Consider the following 21797-nt stretch of genomic DNA (forward strand, 5'->3'; position numbering starts at 1 on the left):
TTGCCATTTGATCAGCGCCTTTCCGTTTTGAAATTTCCTCATAGTTCAGTATTTTTGTGATTTTACTTTTGCATTCATTTGACTATTTTTATTTTATAAATTGGTCATGTTTTTGCTGTACAGAACTTATTTCTATCTAATCTTGAATTTGAAAGAAAATAAAACGGCAACAATTTGTCAAAAATCAACATTTAAAGGAAACAAAATTCAAAGTTGAGGCTTAATAACATTAACGGTACCAATTTTTCTGCACCAGATGCGCATTTCGACAAATAATGTCTCTTCGGTGATGCTCGTGGCCAAAATATGTAAAATCCAAAGCTTATATAAAAGATGTAGAGCTATATAATCCAAAAGTTCCAAAAAGTATAGCCAAATCCGTGAAAGGAATCAGAGCTTTGCACGAGGGAGATACATTCCTTAATTTATAATATTTTTTAACCACTTAAAGGGACCCAACAAATACAAATTGTGATTATAGAGGAGGCAAACTCTTATAATGAGTGGTATGCATTTTTTGGTATTGCTAGACATAAGGTAAGTTTTGACATTTTCTCTATTTCTACAGGTTTAAAAGAATAAGAAAACAATACCATAATTTTACCATTATCTTCTGTGCTTGTCTTAGTTGCCAAATTTGGTGACAGTCGTATAGAAGGGCACATTTGACTCAATACCCTAAAGACGTTTATGGCTTATTGGCCTAGTAGTTTCAGAAGAGTATGTGAAATATTAACGGACGATGAAATATGGACACAAAATGAGTGTCCCGATCAATTCCTGCTACACTTTTGATATATGTTTAACTTAACAGATTATTGTATCCTGGATTTTGATATACACATTAAAGCAAACTAACATTATCGTAATAAAGTAACGTGAAGATAGAAGAGAGTATATATTCAAATCGTTATTTCTTCTTGTGTAACCCACGTATAAAGAAACTAGACTTCCAAAAGAGGGACATAATTAGTTGTCTTGTTTGTTTTTAAATAATTTGTTTAAACAGGAAATAATGGTACAATGTTTGTCCTACATGAAGTCAAGTACAACCAAACGTAAAACGAGCTTTTATCGAAAGTAAAAGGTTGAAGTTAAACACTTTTTTTTTAGGAAAAAGGACAAATACTAAAATTTAATTTACAGCGGGGAAGTGTCAAAGTAACAAAGACCCGACAAAAGAGCAGAAAAAAGACCAAGTACACTGACTGTAATCACTAAAAGCATCAACGAAATAAATAGCATAGATAAAATAGAACATGTCAAAAACTGAAAAATCAAGAAAAATTAGCATATAATCATAAAATTGGTTTGCTTGAACCAGATACAGAGTTTCTGTATCTGATTACGCTTGTCTCAAGTAGATACAAACAGACAAAATATTCATTATCTGACTCAACCTTTCATAGACCGATACATGCAAGCCACATTAATGACCTGGCTTATCCGAGTCCGATATAAGAAGCCAGTATTTACAATATCTTACCATACTTGCTCGACCCAAATTTTTACAAGCACGATTGTTTTGTTTTAACTTAATTTTTTCGAGTAAAAAAACAACCTAGAAAGATTTGCCGTATCGGACCAGACTTGCCCGGTCAAGTCTTTTACAAATGAACAAGATTTGCAGGATCTGGAAAGTAATAGTTTGATATTCTCGTCTCGAAAAACATAGTATACTAATATTTCTCAGTGGAAATAGGCTAAGAACACACTTTCAGTAACCGCAAGTTTCCTTTTTTTTCAGATAGCGTTCATACTAACACAGTATACGATTTCGTGGGTTCTACAGTTACTTTTAAATGCCCGTATGTTCAAGAAGATTACGCCAAAGTTGTATGGAAAGGACCATATGGTGGTCAGACTGTCTATGCACATTCAAATCATCGGAATACTCATTTACCTAGTGACTTGTATAATCGTTTATTCATAATAAGTAATAGCAGTTTCGGCAGATATAATCTGCAAATTAATAATCTACAACACAGTGACGAAGGAGAATACAGGTGTTCAGTAACTTACAATGAAACGACGAAAACAAAAACATTTAACTTATCATTACCTGGTAATTATACATATTTAGTAATGAAAATACTTCAAAGGAGACATCCATCACTTCTTTTGTGAAAAACACGTTTTTTCTTCACTTGGATTTAAGTTACTTGTATTTACAAACATCAATTTGACTGCAGGGGTTCATCTAATAAAATTAAATCATTGATTTGAAACAAAATAATAAATTGTACGCGTCCGATGCGTTTTTTTTTACTGAACCTTCACCAGGAACTCTCAAAAGTTAAAGGTTTGACATCTAATGATGCATTAGTACTTCAATACGTTAAGAGTTATATGACCAAAAGGAGCCAAAGTAAAATAGCCAAAACCATTAAAGGCCTATTTTCATTGAAATATAAGTGTTACCGCTGGGTGCACGTGGAAAGATGCAATGGATGTCAATTATTGGTTGTTTTCTTTTCAGTATACCTGTTACGTTCGGATATTCCGATTTCTTAACAAATCAGTGTAGACTGATTCTCTGTCCTTTATCTGTTATCCGTATGTTACAGGGGATAGGACCAGACTACACATCAGTGTTCATTAGTATAGAATTAGTTTTGTTGTGTATTTCAGCATTACTCCAGTCATTGACGCCGTCTTATTATAGGCATTTAAAACTTGATCCAAGTTCCAAGAAGCTAATTGTAGGTCATATGTAAGTAACATGACTTTTTATTTATGTCACAAATGTTCTTAGACGACAACATTCGTTCTTTGATATGTGATTCTGGATACAACATGTGCGTCCTAGCATTATCAAAAGTTATACAATAGAAGTGTAATGGTCAAACGTTGCATAATACGAATGATAGGGTTTTATGTTAAATTATGATCGTTATGATTATCAACCTACAAGCAGTTCTTAAACCATTTATCGTGGATAGCAGGTTAGTGGTAGACAGTCATTACCGGTAATATTCGTTTTTAGCTCACCTGGCCGAAAGGCCAAGTGAGCTTTTCTCATCACTTGGCGTCCGGCGTCCGTCGTCGTCCGTCGTCGTCGTCCTGCGTTAACTTTTACAAAAATCTTCTCCTCTGAAACTACTGGGCCAAATTTAACCAAACTTGGCCACAATCATCATTGGGGTATCTAGTTTAAAAAATGTGTCCGGTGACCCGGCCAACCAACCAAGATGGCCGCCATGGCTAAAAATAGAACATGGGGGTAAAATGCAGTTTTTGGCTTATAACTCAAAAACCAAAGCATTTAGAGCAAATCTGACAGGGATAATATTGTTCATCAGGTCAAGATCTATCTGCCCTGAAATTTTCAGATGAATCGGACATTCCATTGTTGGGTTGCTGCCCCTGAAATGGTAATTTTAAGGAAATTTTGCTGTTTTTGGTTATTATCTTGAATATTATTATAGATAGAGATAAACTGTAAACAGCAATAATGTTCAGCAAAGTAAGATCTACAAATAAGTCCACATGACCAAAATGGTCAGTTGACCACTTTAGGAGTTATTGCCCTTTATAGTCAATTTTTAACCATTTTTCTTAAATCTTAGTAATCTTTTAGAAAAATCTTCTCCTCTGAAACTACTGGGCCAAATTTAACCAAACTTAGCCATAATCATCATTTGGGTATCTAGTTAAAATAATGTGTCCGGTAACTCGGCCAACAAACCAAGATGGCCGCCATGGCTAAAAATAGAACATAAGGGTAAAATGCAGTTTTTGGCTTATAACTCAAAAACCAAAGCATTAAGAGCAAATCTGACATGGGGTAAAATTGTTGATCAGGTCACGATCTATCTGCCCTGGAATTTTCAGATGAATCGGATAATCGGTTGTTAGGTTGCTGCTCCTGAATTGGTAATTTTGAGGAAATTTTGCTGTTTTTTTGTTATTATCTTGAATATTATTATAGATAGAGATAAACTGTAAACAGTAATAATGTACAGCAAAGTAAGAACTAAAAATAAGTCACTATGACCAAAATAGTCAATTGACCCCCTAAGGAGTTATTGCCCTTCATAGTCAATTTTTAACAATTTTCTTAAAATTTGAAGATTTTCAATAACATTTTCCACAGAAAGTACTGTTATAGATAGAGATAATTGTAAGCAGCAAGAATGTTTAGTAAAGTAAGATCTACAAACAAATCACCATCACCAATTTTGTCATGAATCCATCTGTGTCCATTGTTTAATATTCACATGGACCAAGGTGAGCCTCTAGTTATTACATACTTAGTAGTAAATACAGATAAATTGTATGTGTAATACAATCAATGGCAAGCGTGCTGTATCAGCCACCCGTGATGATATCGATATCAGCACGGTTGCAAAAGCTTTATCACACCTTTAATCTGTATGACGTCACGTCATCGATTGCAATCACTGTTGCAAAGCTTTATTAAATCCCTAATCTGTATGACGTCATGTCAAACCTATAATCTGTAGGACGTAATATCCAAACTCCTTTTCTGTATGACGTCATGTCACATAAAAAAACATCTACTTGAGGTAAATGTATATAACAAAGTGTATATGATATGGCTTTTTCAATATCACACACCGTATCAACCCTCAACCAATATAATCCCTCGAGCAGAACTCTTGTGATTATATTGGTGTCCCGGGTTGATACGGATGCGATATTGAAAAAGCCTATGATATTCTCTATATAGTGTATGAGCTGCGTCGTCTAAAACACGATCTTATGCAAGTACACAATATATGTGTACATGTATAAGCTAAGACATTGGTTGATTTTGGAACATTCAAATACAAAAAAATATTCAGGTCTGCTTTGTAGGATTCCTATATCAAATTTTATTTTTTTCAGACTTTGAATTGTTTTCTTTTCGATTCTGATTATAGTACGGTGACCAGACCTAATATTTTTTAGATTTAACCGTCAAACATACTATATGGCTATATTATATATCATTGGATTCGGAAAAATGAGTACTATTGAAATATCGATGTCGTCAAAAAGAAATGTGGTAACAGTTTTGCATGAAATGAGGTCAAAGATCAAATTCTGTTTTTATTTTTTCTTCTTTTATACTTTCAAAATTTGAAGAAATATACAACATTTAGGTTAAATTCTAGATACATACATTTTCTTATATCAATTTTCAATGAATCATCTCGAAAATGTTAAAAAAAAAATGAAAAAGAAATCGATTTATTCTGGAAATTGGCGTTTTTCAAATATTTGTTCTATTACACAAGATCAACACATATTCTGTTAAAATTACTGTAGTTACCTTGCCGGCTAACATCCAACCTCATCAATAAATGATGAATATTATTTTTACGAAGTACGTAAAACATACTGTTTCAGTGCCGTCTCGCAGGAAGGTAACCTGACTAAACTTACATCTTACTTGTGGTAAACTTGAATAATTATTATGATGGAGTGGTTTTAAAGAGATAATTTTGATCATAAACCTTTGAAATTATCTTTCATGCCAAAACAAGGGCTTCAGCATTGTCAATATTACCGAAACTCTAAACACAACTGAAATAGTCGTGCGTGTCCTTCGAAGTCTTGTAGACAGTTTGTATACCTACTCCAAACAGAGACGAAGTTGCGTCGCATCCGGTAAGTACATGTGCAGCAGGCAATAGTTTACAAATTGTTGGGGAAAGACAGACACATAGTTATTGAATCGGTGAAAATCTCCGCCCATCATTTACACTGCTAATGTTCCACATCTGCAACCACAACTCGCTTGTATGTGTCCTATTTTTATAGTAGCGAACACACAAAAGAATTACAATTGTATAAGAGGTCTGTATAAGAGGTCTGTATGATTGTTCTTCCACTCTTTCACATTTCCCTTAACTTTTAAGGCATTGGGTATAGGCCTTCTCTTGAGTGCTGAACAAGTTACGACAGCCATGAACAGTGTTGGTATAAATAACTAAGTTTCAAACGTTCTGACTATGTAAAGCTCACATCAGGTGGAATCTTATCGGATTTGTCAAGGTTTTCCAGTCAGGAATACTTCTCCGCTCTATAATCTGATACACTTTGATGGAAGCTGTAGTCTCTGTGCGGCGTTCCCTTTCGGCAGACTTTATAGAGTTGTTCGTGTCGTAGCGGTCAAAAACATGTGCTACTATGTGCGCCATAGAAACTCATTGGGACATATTTTTTTAATAGTAAGCTGCAAGGTCGCCGCATGTTTACCTTTCTTAGCATTAATAAATTGAACCAATGCCATGCCATCTCTTATGTAAGTTGTGAGCGATGATATAAAGAAAGGTAGGGAAAGTGCACAAGAGACTTAAGATTCGAATTGCTTCACAAAATCCGACTTGCATGATTTTCTCATGGTGCAGTCATTTTGAAAAGGGGATAATGGAATGGGTGCGACAACACGATAACATCATCTCTACATTTTGCCGAAATTAGTGCACGTCTTATTACAAGTTATGGATTTATGCGACCTGAAAGTATTTCCCCCGATTATTTTTCAGGTTTGTGTTTGACTTTGATATTGGACTATAAAAACTCCTTGTGATCTTAAGAAAGAGCACTAATGATAAAATGTTTAGACATTTTCAAGCCTTCTTCGACAACTGTGAGCAAAGAACCTCGAATATGTCTTGAAGCATGCATTTAAGAAGAGATATTGATAAGACATTGAGGGTGGGATTCCACACCAAAGGGATCAGTCATGGATCATTTAGATGGTTCACAATGGCAATAACATGTTCTTCATCTCTGTTCATTGCTGTTGGCTTTGTTTCTTACTGCGAATTTGCATAATTTTCAGCATTTCCATCCCTTTTCAGTATTACACGACTAATGGATTCTATGAAATGTCTAGTAAGGGCCCATCTAACAAGCGCAGACTTTTGAATTGTTATGCCTACATTGCCACCTAATCCCCTTGAGGCTTTTATAACGGTCTTTTTTGTTGCCATGTCATAGTACTTTTAAAATGTCCAAGAATCTGTCTAAAAAGCAAAGTAGCCATCTATAAAAGGTGATCAAATGTTCACAGAAAATTGAAGTATATCGAGTATGTAAAATGGCATCCACCTTCTATGGAGTACGGTTGGTTACAAAAATATAATTTTGCATTTGAGATGACGATCTCAAGGAAGAGACCAATTTCCCTCTCGTTCTGCTCTAACATTTGACAGCTAAATGTCTACTGCTTCAGGGAACATATCCCAGTATGTAAATGTAAGTAATACATCACATCCCAATAGCGTATATGTATCTATAAGAGGCTGTATATGAGCTTCGAATAGCTCCGTCATATGAGCGTTATGAATTTTGTCTGGTTTCAATTGCTGAAATAGTGCTTCTGAGACAAATGAATTTGATATTATTGATTAATAAAGGTACAAATGTATGAAATAACATATAAATGTTAATTATTTTACATTTTGCGTTAAAAAAATCATGAAATTAAATTGGAACGTACTCTATTAAATGCAAAGTATTCGTAGTGTTAAACTTTTACAAAATCTCCTTTATAACGAATTAATTTTGCTAAACTTTCTTTGAAATCGTTAAAATAATATGAATAAGGTGTAACAACAATGTATATAATAACAGAAATCATATCACGGATGTTATTTTACAATGGTGACCTCAAAACGTTTCTTAGTCGATTTTTTGTTCAAGTTAATTAACGTACTTCAAAGCCCATTTTACGAAAATTGCACCGTACGATTTTTTGACGACAAGTCAAAATGTTAAGTTTAACCTTTGAACTACCAATACTGTGATTTATAGCCGTATAGTCCGAATGACAATTAAACTCCTTAAATAAGCGACTTTTCCTTACTCGGTCACCGTACTATTAAGAGATGTTATATTATTCGTTCGCAAAGTCGACTTTATCCGACTCAGTCCATATATTATCTGAAAATTAACTGCATACGGGGTTGTGGCTAAGACAAGGTTAACAAACTGTGATTCATTTAACTTTGTCAGCCAAATCTTTGAATTAACATTTTCTTGTTAGACGCATGTCTCTATATATTATATTGCCAGCTTCGTTTTCATTATTTTTTTTAGATGCCTCTCTCTTTGTATAAAGTCTAATTCACCGGACGATCACTAAGCACCACAAGTTATATTTAATAATAAGTTATTGAATATGTGAAACGATCCATATTTAGAGTTGTTAGATGCCATATCAACAGTTTAATTAGAACATTACTACTTTCAAGGATTGTAGACACGTGACTTTTCTTCCATTTACAGGAACTATGTCAGTATTGTAGACATTTTAGATATTCCTCGATTTCCTGTAAATTATGTGAGTAGCACACACACATGTTAAGAAGTATGTCGACGTTTGTAAAAAAGTGTACATACATTTTATTTCATCGTGTAATAAAACGTCGCAAGAGAAAAAGGTGAACCCTAATAATATACTGAAATTGTTTCACAACCGGCTAAGTATCCCAAACTTCTTTAATTTTTATCTGACAATTCAAAACCATGTGCCATTTGTAATATTGTCTTCTTCAGAAATATTGGGTCCAAGAAAACAAGTCGAAAAAAAACCTAGCAACGTCAATAAAGTATAATAAATACTACAAAAAAACGAGGACATCCATATTTTTACACTATATAGAAATCTAAAGACGAGCTACACGAACCACACTTAATCCAGGTGAAGACTCTACATTTACCAGACTGAGTTAGCAGTTTAAGCTCCACATTTGTATGCACCACGTTATTTCTTAGAATTTAAACAAATGGAAATAATTTAGTCTTTAGTGAAGGGAAAAACTACAATATCCGGCATTAACTTATTCACTGTGCCTGTGGTGTTTTTTTTTAGACTCATATACAGTTTCCATCTGAAGCAAACAAACTAAATTACTGCACCTTATCAAAAGAAAAGGTAAGCTATGGTACTTCAAAGCTTATAGTTCGTTAAAAAACAATAAGTTAAAGATCATAATAAAAAAAGAACTGTTTTAATAAAAAAAAAAACGTTAAAACATATTCTATTTTCCACAAAACTACCAAAAAATTGTGTTATACTAAATAAGGTTTGACATAAGTGGTCAGAAGCTTGTTTATATTTGAATTTGTTAATTATATTTTAGTTCATCAAAGAATGTGGCTACCAATGTTAACATATAGTATGATTTATAACGAGACAAATTTCCATTAAACGAAATGTGAACAATTTCAGACCACTAAACCAAGGAGCATCGCTGTTAATATCATTATGCAAACCATACACAAATATGATAGATAGACAGGAGTTGTAATCAGTTAATCAGTCAGCTAGCCCAACATATAGAATACATATTGTTTTGAAAGTAGTGAACACACTTTTTTGTCATTGAAACCATATTAAAAACTTTTGTAGATGTCTGTCTTTTCGGAATGTTGTATTGCTGGGTTTAGTTGATTCATTGACGTATAACTCATATCTCTATACTAAATTGCTTTTTAGAAAACTTAAATTCATTTAAGGATAGATTTATATAATATAGTATATCGTATATTATATTTAATGCCAGTTAAAACATAATTAGACTTAAGCGAAACCTTACTTTAGCGTGGTACGCTGTAGTGTTTATTACTCTTTCAATTCACAAATCTATTTCATTGCAGATTCCATATTGCCAAAATCACATTAGAGTCCTAGAGTTTCGAACTGACGACACCGTCATACTGTGTGGAACAAACGCTGATTCACCAACGGGTTTTGAACTGAACATTACAGATAATTCGTATATAAGCTTAGGCTCCGTTCCATGTGCAAACGATCCATTTGATAATTTTACAACTACATACATAAGTAAGTACTACGTAAACATTATTAAAAAAAACATTGTGACCAAAATAGCAAGAAAGGTAAGAATGAATGCATTTTTCGATTTTAATTTTGTTTATTTTTGTTGGATATTTGCAGTTAAAATTACATGTACTGTCATTTGTCAAGAATTATCATGAATATGCTTCATTGTACCACATGTTCGAGTGCTTATCAAGCTGTTTCTGCTTTTGAAATAATGTGTTATTTGATGACCATACTTGTAAGCCAAATGATGACAGATGATATCTTTTACCAATTGTTTACCTTATAAACATTAGCTGTGTCCTGATGACGTGACGACTGACTAGATGCCGATTGCGAAGAAGGATAATAAATATCAAATTTGACTGACCCTAAATCAAGTTTCACCGTTTTTTATGCACATCGGTGAAAATCTGTTAAAGAATGCCTGAGTTGATGTCATATTGAGGAACAGTTATTTTAAATAATTCTTTATCGGTTCAATTTCAGTGGTTTGTATGCGAATACAATAATATTCAAGATTGAACGTAATACAACAGGTAGATAACTCTGCAAAAATCAGCTGAACGATTTAATTACGTTCGATTGTTAAGAAAATATTAATCTTCTCAATGCATAATTAGTGTTAGTAGCGGTATACTACTGTTGCCTAATATTAAAGAAGACAAACTTAATTGAGTCAAGGTTTTTCAAGGTCTTGTGTACATCTTTAACGGAAATTCCATAGGCTGTAAAATTGCGGTTCAATGTCTTGACCTTCATTCTCGCAGTTGAATGATATCATACTTTAACGAATATCAAAATTAGAAAAGTCTAAAAAAAGAATCAGAAAGAATGCACTTGTTATAATTCATCAGCATTTTGTGCGTTTGTTTAGAATATATGTACTCGAAATAACGGCCCTTCAACACCTCTATATATTATCCGAATGCAGTATGTACAGTTTCTATGTAGTATAACATAGCGGACACAAAGGGCTGTTATTGTATAAAAGAAAAAGAAAAAAAATGTTTCTGATTTTCAAGGATGAACCTAAGGTAGCGCGTCTGGAAATGTACAATTGCAAATGTTTATAAAATAAGATTTTGACATTGTTTCAATACTATCTAATTAGCATTCAACACAGATTTTCTAGCAGACAGCATTTTATGGATTGATTAAAAAGGTAAAAATAAGGATATTTGTTTGCCCAATATTAAGTTACAAAATATTCTTAAGTCTTCAAGACAACAACCAACTTAAAATAATACATGAAATACAGATATTATGTTCTGCATAGTGGAACAAACGGAATGAAAGACGAATACACATCGGAAAAAGACGGAATATTGAATATCAGGAGAATACAATCGATAGATATCTCATAGAGTCGGTATATGGTTCCTCAATGTTCTTTGAAAGACACTTTCTTTACATCGAGTCTGAGTATGTCTATTGCAAGGCAAAACTAAAATTCCTCTAGCGAGGGCTCTAACCCGTTCAGTCTGATTTTGTCCACGGAGTGCTGTCAGGACTGTGTTGAAAATATCAATATATTGTTTTTAATAAAGGTGACTCTTATCCGTTTATTTCAATACGCATGTAGTGATTTCAGATTTAATGTGCCATGTTGATAATGCTGCAATATGAAGAGACAAAGGGCATATAAATTGCAATTAGATTACATGACAAAAACTTAATCATCAAGCCATAGGTATTTGTCTTTATCTACAGGAGATCAGAATCAGTATGACAAAGGAACTATGTATTATGGCACGACATTGCGTACTGAAGCTACAATATTTAGACCAATATATGATAGCGACGGAAGGGTTAGGGAATACCAGAAAGGTGTCATAAGCTCTAACTGGATGAAAGGTAATTGATGATTTGATATGCAGTGGAAAAGAGGTAAACAATATCAGAGGAATATTCAAACTCATAAGTCGAAAACGAACTGCACTATATAATGCCATTGCAAAAATAAAAACTACAAGACGACAAACAAAAGTCGCGATGATCTCATGTGCTTCAGATGGGACGCGTTGAGTTGATACTGTAAGTACGAACCCGGTATAAATTTCCTTTCGAAGGTCACATTCGAGGTAAAGAGTACGGAATTGTGATAATTAGCCATTTGATAAAGGTGTTTTCGTTTTTAATTTTCCTTGCAGTTTGGTATTTTATGTATTGTACATTTCATTAAACATATGATTTGTGAATATTTCCCAGGTCGAGTACAACTTTGGATGTTTGTAGGTCTCATTTCGGTTTGTAGCTCTTCAATGTGTTCGGTCCTTATACATCCTTGGCCTTCAGTATTCGGCCTTGAGCGTTTATGATGAATGTAAATCCAGAAAAGCGTTTAAGACACATGCAATTTATATAGTTTTTTTTTTAATGTGCCGATGAATCGTTCATCTCAGCATGCACCGTTATCGAGTAGTCAGTACTTTACGCTTAAACATGATTTTAGAATCAAATATGAAAACACAAAAAAATAAAAAATAAAATAAAAAAATAAAAGAATAAAACCAAGAACCTGCAACTAACAAACAAACAAGAAAATTAAATAAAAAACAAACAAACTGGATATCATGAAAGTTTCATAAGCATGCAAAAACTGTTTTTGCTATTCAAAATTCAAGCATTGCAGTTGCCTCTTAATATATATTGTTTTGCAGACCCCCAATTTGTCGGATCTTTCTCCTTGAAAGAATCAGTACTTTTCTTTTTTCGTGAAACTGCTACTGAGATTGATCCATCCGAACACAAAGTGTACTCGAGGGTTGCTAAGGTTTGTAAGGTACGGTGAGTACTGACACAATTAGATAATTTAGATAAATAAAAAACGTGAATATTTAAAAAGTATTATCAACGATACCAACGTTTCTGCACCAGCTACGCATTTCAACAATAAATTTCTCTTCATTGATAATCCCCGGAACAGACATATTTGAAAATCCAAAACAGCTATAAACTGAAACGGACAGAACATACAGCTAAAGGCGGTTAAAGAATCAGAGCTTTGAATTCCAGAGATATATTCCTGAGTTGAAATTGATATTTATTTTTTTGGCACTAATTTGAATAACACTATGTCCGCATTTTCATAGAAGTACACAGGTACTAACTAGTGGGCTAGTAATACCGTCGTGCATACATTACATCTGAAAAGAAAGAATGAATAAAAAGATTATAAGAGGAGACGATTGTAATAAAGTAGTAATTTTGTGGTTGTCGTGTGTGGCTGTTTGTAATATTTGTGTTTGTTAACTGTTCATAAATCGTGTCTTTGGTTGTCTTGTTTGAAATGTATCACATTGTTGTGGAACTATAGTTACTTAAATTTAAATCGGTTTATCTCTTGTGGGTAACCGTCTCGTTTGCAGTTATACATATTCAAAATGTCCATGTTGTATTGAAAAGCAAAATATAGCAGAATGATTACTACATAACCCTAGAATAGAACAATCGAATCGATGAATACTGAAACAAACTGCCAAGCCAATTATTCGACATTCTCCTAAATTATTTCTAAAGTATCGGGCCAATGAAACATTTTCGTTTGTTTGTTTATTAATGTGGACTAAATACGGAACCTGCTGTACCGTGTTTTAAATAAGATTTGAAGGCCGTAAACATATTTGATCACATTTTCTCGCAACGTTTTCCTCTAATACCTAACTATATTGTAAAAATAGTTGCTGTGACTACTGGGTGATTGAGCTGCAGCAGAGTATGCTTTTTGTTCTAGATTTCTATCAAACCTGTTCATTCATATAAAACACAAAGAATATTGTTTAGTGCTTTGAATTTCATATAGGAAAATCAAGAACAAGAGAACTTCAATTAAATCGATTATTGAAAGAATTTGTTAATATTTTTTTTACCTCTTATTCAACTTTAAGTTATTAACTAACCGACTATATAATTCGTTTGCTTTACATTAAGAAATTGTAATATTTATAGATATATTTAATCATTCGTCTAATACAACCATCGTATTATTTTGATAAAAAATATAAACATTGAACAAAAGAAAAAGAAAAAGGAAAAAACACAAAAAAAAAACGTGAACATTTGAAATTGGTTACGGAAATCTTTTTTAATTCTTTTTTTGTAATACACCTGACTTGATTTATCTATAACTTTGTAGTCTGATACTGGAGGAAACTCAATTTTAAGGAATAAATGGACAAGTTATCAAAAGGCCAGACTCAAGTGTTTCACTGAAGGACATTCCCCAGTTTATTTTGATGACATACGTATGTATACTCCTTTATATTAACATTGTTTCTCTCGTACTGTGTGGTTACTAGAATGAAACTTTTACCTAAAGCAAGTCTTACTCGAATGCGTTTCCAATCCGAAACTTATTACTGTTATATAATTAACCAAAATTAATATGACAACCTATTTATATACATATTTATTTTGTATAGATATGAACATTCTGGGCTTATATGTAATCTTAAATATCTAATCAAAGAAAAAATATTTATGTTTCTATATTATTTTAGAAGACATAGTTGAAAAAGATGGCATATTCTATGGCCTGTTTACGACAAGGTAAGTACAAACTAGCAAGCGTTTTGACAACCTTCATACAACAGATCGACGATATTAGATTTTAAGGAATGTAAAAACACCAGTGGCGCTCGAATAAACATAGCAGAAGTGCAAATCAAACACGAAATTGAATCGTTTTGCAAATTTAAAGTAATTGTGCTTAATCTAAATTGAACATCAAAGTGCTTTGGGGTGGAAAAGACACTTTGTAACAGCAACAATTTTAAAGTTTGATAAATATATAATTTCAAAGATAACTATAGTATAACCTCAACATTGGTAACATTTGCAAGAAATAAATTTTTTGTACTGTAACAAGGTCACTATAGTGTTAATTTTGCGAAATAATTTCGCTACTACCTTCATCTCTGTACGTTAATCATTAATTATAATTATGCTATGGTCTGTTATGCTAAATTCCAAAGAGTTTAATATATCTTTGTGTTTTGAAAGAATGGATAGCAATGATACAAAAATTAAGTTACAAAACACAAAACAATAACTTTACCAGAGCCCCAATCTCATTCAAACATAAAGGAATATGGAGAAAGTAGTTAGAAAGTTTAAGTTTCAATACATTTTACCATCAATCGTAGTCTATATATACTTCAGACCCACGAAATGTATACATTGTACTAGTAAATGTATTTTGTATTATTTCTCATTTCATATCAAACTCGGTAGATGAATTTTAAGTCTTTTCAGAAAAAGATTCAATTTATTAAATATTCTTCTCTATTTTGATGTTTACGTATAAACGCACCATTTGAATATTTCTAAAAGTTCGTATGGAACGGGGATGGATCATAGGGGCAACAACCCAACAAAAGAACAGAAAACAGCCCATTCCCATAAATGAGTCTTCATATTTCGGAATTTTAAAGAAATGGGTTAAAGACAGTAACTTTGCCTGCAAGTATATTGAAAGAATATAAAATACTTTTGTAGAATCAAGTCACCAGTCTCCGTAATATGTGCCTTTAACACCTCTGACATTGAAGCTGTATTTAATGGGCCATTTAAGACACAGGTGACACCAAATTCGTTTTGGACAGAGGCAAAAAATATACCACAACCAAGACCTGGTATGGTAAGTGTGTGTCCAATGTTTAATTTTTCAAAATTGCTTATCATCTTGTGTAACCGAAATATACAGATCTGACACAACACTTACATTTCCTTTATCAATCATAGATGGAATCACCAGATACAGTCCTTGGATGGTGTAAAGTCCCCACTAACACCATACACCATAACAACATTCACCATACAACATTACACCACACACCCTGTGCCATTACACCATACACGTTACACCGTTGCACCATACACGTGCACCTTACACATAACATTAATGTTAACAGAGATGCTGCTTCCATACATGTTACACCATATTACCATTCCCCTTACACCATACACCATAGCACCATACACCTTCTACCATTGCACCATAGCACCATACACCTTCTACCATTGCACCATTTGCTATACGTTATTACACCTCACACGTTTTTTGAGAAGTTAACACCATCCAAGTGCTGTATGTACCAGTACACAGTCATCGTTAATTTGACATTCATCAAATTTTCTTCGATCATCAGAAACACCAGTTGGAAACTAATTGTACGCTCGGCTTTTCGCTCATTTTAAAGGATACAACCACAATCTACTGTAAATAATTACAATAAGAATAAAGACCCATGTGGTATCAAAAGCAAAGTGAATGTTCAATTGTTTTCCAGTGTATCAATGATTCAATGAGTCAAAGTGAAGATGTTCTTAACTTCATTGCCAACCATCCTCTAATGCACACATCTGTTCAGCCTTTGTATGGAAAGCCAATCTTTGTCTTGCACGATCATCTACAGACATTAGAAATACACAAGAATATGACGGAGATTGTGTTGTATGCAGGTTCAAGTATGTATAAAAACCGATGCACCATGGACATATACATGTATATGAGACAAAGAAACCATCGGCATACTGATACAAATGTATTAATAACCCTAAGATTCTAAAAGATATATGGTATAATCACAATTGTTATCCGGTTTCAGCATATACTTTTCTATCAAAAGGTTTTGCAAAATGTATAAGAAAAAAAATGAATATACTATCCGATTACGCTAGCTTGACATAAGAATGATGGTAATACCAAAGCAGTTCCACATACCACAAATACAAACGCAAACCATGGGATTGAACAAGAAATATATGCCTTGCTTTGAGGAAAAGCTCAATGATATCAGTATGTTTCCCAATCATTTACATGTAAACAAAAATTGAAGATTGAAAAAAACCAAACCTTAACTTATAAAACGTATAGTCGCTGTTAGTAATACAACTTTAAAAGGTTTTATTGTAGTTTGTTTGTCCTTTTTAGGGAGTGGAAAGGTTTATAAATTATTTTCGACAAACGAAAATACTTACGTGTCAAATATCTACTCACCGTTACCGCAGAATGAAGCCATCTGGTCATTAGTCAGTTTTGTAAGTCTTATACTTTCAATTATGAACAATTACTACAATTGTTAAAGAAAGGAAATAGATGATTAACAAGAGTAAAAGCAATTGGCCTTGAAATATATTGAAAACAAACAAAACAAAAAAAATCGATTGAATTCAAAAGCAAACATTCTATCTCTAAATTAAGTCAATGTGTATACACTATTGTTATAATTGGAATATAGATTCTTAATTTCCAATGACAGAGATTCATAGATGAAATTCATGCAAAAAAGACAAACTTCACTGTAAAAGTTAACGTGTAAAAATAACTAGAAATAAAAAAGATTAAAAAAACCTACAAGTGTATTGTGGAAGATTTTTTCATATTTATGTCAAAAACACACGTCGTATGCACTGATATCAGGTTAAATGCGTCTGTGATTTGTTATGATAATTAAATTTGAATTACAGGGAGACTTTTTGTTGATTGGAACAGACTACTCAGTGCGTCAAATTAATGTAACAAACTGTGAGCCGTACATAACGATTGAGCAATGTATAAACGATCCACACTGTGCCTGGGTGGACACCGTATGTTGTTCCAAAAAATATGTACCTTTAAATCATAATGCGTAAGTCAAACACATTGTAATGTATAGTTTCCAATAAGCATACATAAGCTTATACAGTAGATAGAAATTCAATCGTTTTTAAAATAGTCCTAAGACTGGTGTTGTGGATCTGACCGTGCAAGGGCTGTATAGCCAGGCAAGGTAGTTAAAACATTCCATTTGTTTGTTGTCGTGGATTAATTTTGAAAAAAATAGCAGAAGTTTTAACTTATAAGGGCGTTATTAAAATCTCGAAAATCAAGTAGGAAAAGACAATTTAAGGAAACTCAACACACCTGATATTCAAAGTACAAAAGTTTCGGTAAACTCTTTGTTCGTCAGGAGCATTGCATTTGTTTCTGGTCAATCTACGTGAACACGACACTCTTTAAAGCTTGTATGAGATTTCATATTCTGTATTGCAAGCTTGTCATATTTTCTCAATTTTTAAGTAACTTTCTTATGAATGAAAATTGTTCCTATGCATACATTTTGTAGCAATGGTATACAAGTATATTATTATGACAACATTAGTTCGACAGATCCTTTGCCATATATGTGTAAGTATTTGAATTCAAAACAAGGCAAAGATGCTTCGTCTCACATCATCACTTTCAAATAATTTAAGTATGGCAAAAATTGAAGACACAACATTAGTTTGTGATATATTAGTTTGTTGTATAGTGAGTAAGATTGTAACACAAGATTGACTGTTGTACCCCTATTTTATACATTTCTACATATCATGTCTTTTTGGTTTGTTCACGCAGCGTTGTCAATAAAATGGGCTTTGATGTGACTGTCATACAAGTGAGAGGTTTAACTAGCTATAAAATCAGGTCCAATCCACCATTTTCTACACAAGAAAATGCCTGTACCAAGTCAGAAATATGACATTTGTTCTCTATTCTTTTGATGTGTTTGAGGTTTTGATTTTGCCATTTGATTAGGGACTTTCCGTTTTGAATTTTCTTCGTCGATCAGTATTTTTGTGATTTGTTTTAACGGATGTTCAGATTATCGTCGCTAAATCAATGTTTAATTTAAACAAATACATAAATCAAATAAAAAAACAATTTCAATTGCAAGTTATATGCTTTAAAATAATTAGTTTGATTTTTGATAACGAACTGATACAGTTTTGTATAAATCTCATCAGACAGTTGCTACAAAATCATCTGCAATGTTCCAAAGAGAATGTCTTTTTAAATAATTGTGGAAGTGCATAATACAAACCTATCATATTATCTAGGAATGTACATTTGAAGAAAATAAGAAAGACACAATAGGGAAACAAATTTACATTATCTGTCAATACTCAAAACTTTAAAATATAGAAATAAGAAGATGTGGTTAGAGTGCCAGTTAGACTCTAACCAACTGACAATGTGTTCAAATTAAACAATAATAGGTCAAGGTACCGTATTTATTCTATTTAAAGCCCCCCCTTCTAATTAACGCCCCCTACAGTGTGTACAAGTTCCAAAAATAGATCTGTCAGTTACACAGTACGCTGTTGAAATTATGTTCCATTGATGTACACGCTTGTTCATTCGAAAATTTTAACAAATTATTTGATGAGGTCACATTACCGATGAACGCTATTTATAGATTATGGAGACAATAAGAAACACGTGTATTTTACTATAGTCTGTTTCAACAAAATTCAGGTAAAGGTCAATGAAGTAAGGTACGAAATTCGTTTCTCTAATTGACGCCCCCCTTTCGGAAATTGTCTTCGCCCCCGGGGCGTTTATTAGAATAAATACGGATATATTGTGTACAATTACTTAATTTGTAGATCGTCCGAAAATGCCAAAATGGTTACGTGTTATTCATACATTTGAAACGAAACTTTTGATTGAATGGATGTCTGAATTTAGCGGAGCCAAGTCACGTGTCTTTGTACTAGAGTTCAGAAAATATGATGAGATGTACTGGAAAAGTGTCGAAGTGAATGAAACAGATAAACAAAGCGATTTACAAAGTTTCGAATTGACTAACCTAAATGGGAGTCAAAAATATAACATAAGAATATTCTCAAAGAACTCATTTGGAAGAAGTCACCTTTCAAAACTGCTTACTGTATCAACAGCTTGTTTCGATGAAAATACAGTTAAAGGTTTGTATTCAAGAGTAGTTTTATCATTAGCAATACAGAATGAAAATAAAAATTATATATGGTTTCTTCCATTTACATTTGGAACCGCGTATAAACACCACTGTTGGAGAATCAGGTATTATATGGGCTATTGATGCAATGATGTTAACGTAACAATAGTTATCGAAGGTACCAGGATTATAATTTAGTAGGCCAGACGCGCGTTTCGACTTCATAAGACTCATCAGTGACACTCAGATAAAAATATTTATAAAGCCAAACAAGTACAAAGTTGAAGAGCATTGAGGATTCAAAATTCCAAAAAGTTGTGCCAAATACGGCTAAGGTAATCTATGCCTGGAATAAGAAAATCCTTAGTTTTTCGGAAAATTCAAACATCAAATGTCTATTCATTATTTTAAAATTGTAAGATAAGTCAAGGTACAACCAAAAACATTTGAATTTAACTACATTCGATATATCTTATTTGATTTTGAAAGCAAAATTATAATAAAAATTCAATTAAATAAAATAAATACTATTATGATACCATAAATGTAAAAGAAAAATACAATGTTTGGTAATGCATCACCGGGCGACATGAAATTACTTAGAAAGTTTAAAAAGCTAATGAATTGAATATCTAACAAACCGTTAATTAATGATAAGTGATAAATAACTTCAGTATTCACCGTTAAAGATAATTTTGAGCAGCTCTAATAGAGATGACGTCCATATTGTGTGTTAAAATCATGAAAACTGCTATGATAGGCGATTCATCGAGGAATCAACTATTGAGAATTTATAAAGGGCCGAGGATAGCATTCAAAATGACTCTTTCCAAGTCATAACTGGTGAGAATAAACATGTGTTGCATAAACGAGCCGTCGTAGACTCAAAATTATTTTGACATTTTTAAATTACAGTAAGGAATATTCTTCTAGAACTGATAAATTCAATAGTTCAAACATCCGTCTACTGTTATTGATATGATAAAGGTGTTACATATTCAAAATTGTGCACTCTAACTAGTTATATGCCTAATGTCGTTGTAAACTTTCATACTTGATAATTTGTTCTCCCCTACAATATACAGTTTTCTTCATTTAAAAATAAGCAAACACTTGAAAAACAATGTTTTGTTACATATTTGATAAATTATCAAGCTTTTGATTATGTATTTGTCTCTTTTTCAATAAATTCTATAGGCAATGACCACGAATTGTCAGTGCATTCCAAGTTTGTGACTGCGATAATACACTAAGAACAATAGATATAATTTTTGTACAAATGCAATTTATTATCTTTATAATATTCTTCAAAATACACAGCATAATTTTTTGCACCTTTATATACTTGCACATGAGGCATGTCGACATCAAATGTTAAATGATAGAAATTTGGTTAATATTGAATCGCATTGCTGGTATTCTAAGTAATGGAATTATTTTGGGCCATTGATAATTATCACATATGTCTTTCAAAGAATCAAGACTTAGCTCTTACTAGCCGTCTTTGCATTTACTTCAACGGGTGTACCGTTGTGGAAAGGAGTAAGGTCTATGTAAGATGCAAAGCTTAAACACACCAAAAACCTATAAAACGCTTGTTTTGAAATATGGATTATATGTAGAGCTCCAATGGGCATCCGTTAAAATAAACCAAATGAACTCGTTAAACGAAACACTACGCAATACACGAAGAGGTCTGATTAAATGACAAATATATATCCTGTTTGTTTTTAGATATCGACCAACAGACTAGTGTGACTACAGTTGATATCAATGATGCAACAACTCGTTCAGGTAATAGTAAAGGCTGTGTTATACCGATATACTCTACCATTGATAATCATATGAAACTTCAAATTAAAAAAAAAAACATATAATTTTATGACTTATTGGCTTGTTACTTTGTTTTTTTTTAATTATAATACACCTGTACATATATTTTTTTTTCTCAAAAAAATTCTATAATTTGTCCTTTAGAAGAAATTTACTATTTTTTAACTGTTTGCTTCCAGTAAACAATTCACCGATATGTGACCTTTCTTGTAAAAATCCGGTGATCGCAAAACGAATGTATGTGTCTGTTAAATAAACTTTTATCTTATTGTACATGTTATACACGTGCTCAATAATCATGATTTTTTTGTTGATTGTTTACTATAAAGGTGACAATTGGTAAACTACGGCTTCAAAACACGATAATTACTTAGCTGCCATATTTTTACATCATAGCATAACCAGATAAATATTTTTGACGATTATACGATTTG

At 32.6% G+C, this 21797-nt stretch overlaps 1 protein-coding gene across 1 annotated transcript in view; it reads left to right on the forward strand.

Annotated features, from left to right (window-relative positions):
* Nucleotides 1–21797, forward strand: part of LOC143071659 (uncharacterized) — a 47445-nt gene that overhangs the window by 2623 nt on the left and 23025 nt on the right. The window contains exons 2-17 of the mRNA XM_076246129.1: nucleotides 1748–2065; nucleotides 2632–2713; nucleotides 8245–8299; nucleotides 8831–8893; nucleotides 9619–9805; nucleotides 11519–11662; nucleotides 12469–12590; nucleotides 13944–14052; nucleotides 14308–14356; nucleotides 15305–15446; nucleotides 16099–16276; nucleotides 16743–16849; nucleotides 17279–17439; nucleotides 17917–17978; nucleotides 19220–19540; nucleotides 21265–21324. Coding sequence (XP_076102244.1) covers nucleotides 1748–2065; nucleotides 2632–2713; nucleotides 8245–8299; nucleotides 8831–8893; nucleotides 9619–9805; nucleotides 11519–11662; nucleotides 12469–12590; nucleotides 13944–14052; nucleotides 14308–14356; nucleotides 15305–15446; nucleotides 16099–16276; nucleotides 16743–16849; nucleotides 17279–17439; nucleotides 17917–17978; nucleotides 19220–19540; nucleotides 21265–21324 — 2160 coding nt within the window. The remainder of the gene's footprint in view (nucleotides 1–1747; nucleotides 2066–2631; nucleotides 2714–8244; nucleotides 8300–8830; nucleotides 8894–9618; nucleotides 9806–11518; nucleotides 11663–12468; nucleotides 12591–13943; nucleotides 14053–14307; nucleotides 14357–15304; nucleotides 15447–16098; nucleotides 16277–16742; nucleotides 16850–17278; nucleotides 17440–17916; nucleotides 17979–19219; nucleotides 19541–21264; nucleotides 21325–21797) is intronic.

The sequence above is a fragment of the Mytilus galloprovincialis genome, chromosome 4 (assembly GCF_965363235.1).
Source record: "Mytilus galloprovincialis chromosome 4, xbMytGall1.hap1.1, whole genome shotgun sequence".
In the NCBI taxonomy this organism is placed as follows: Eukaryota; Metazoa; Mollusca; class Bivalvia; order Mytilida; family Mytilidae; genus Mytilus; species Mytilus galloprovincialis.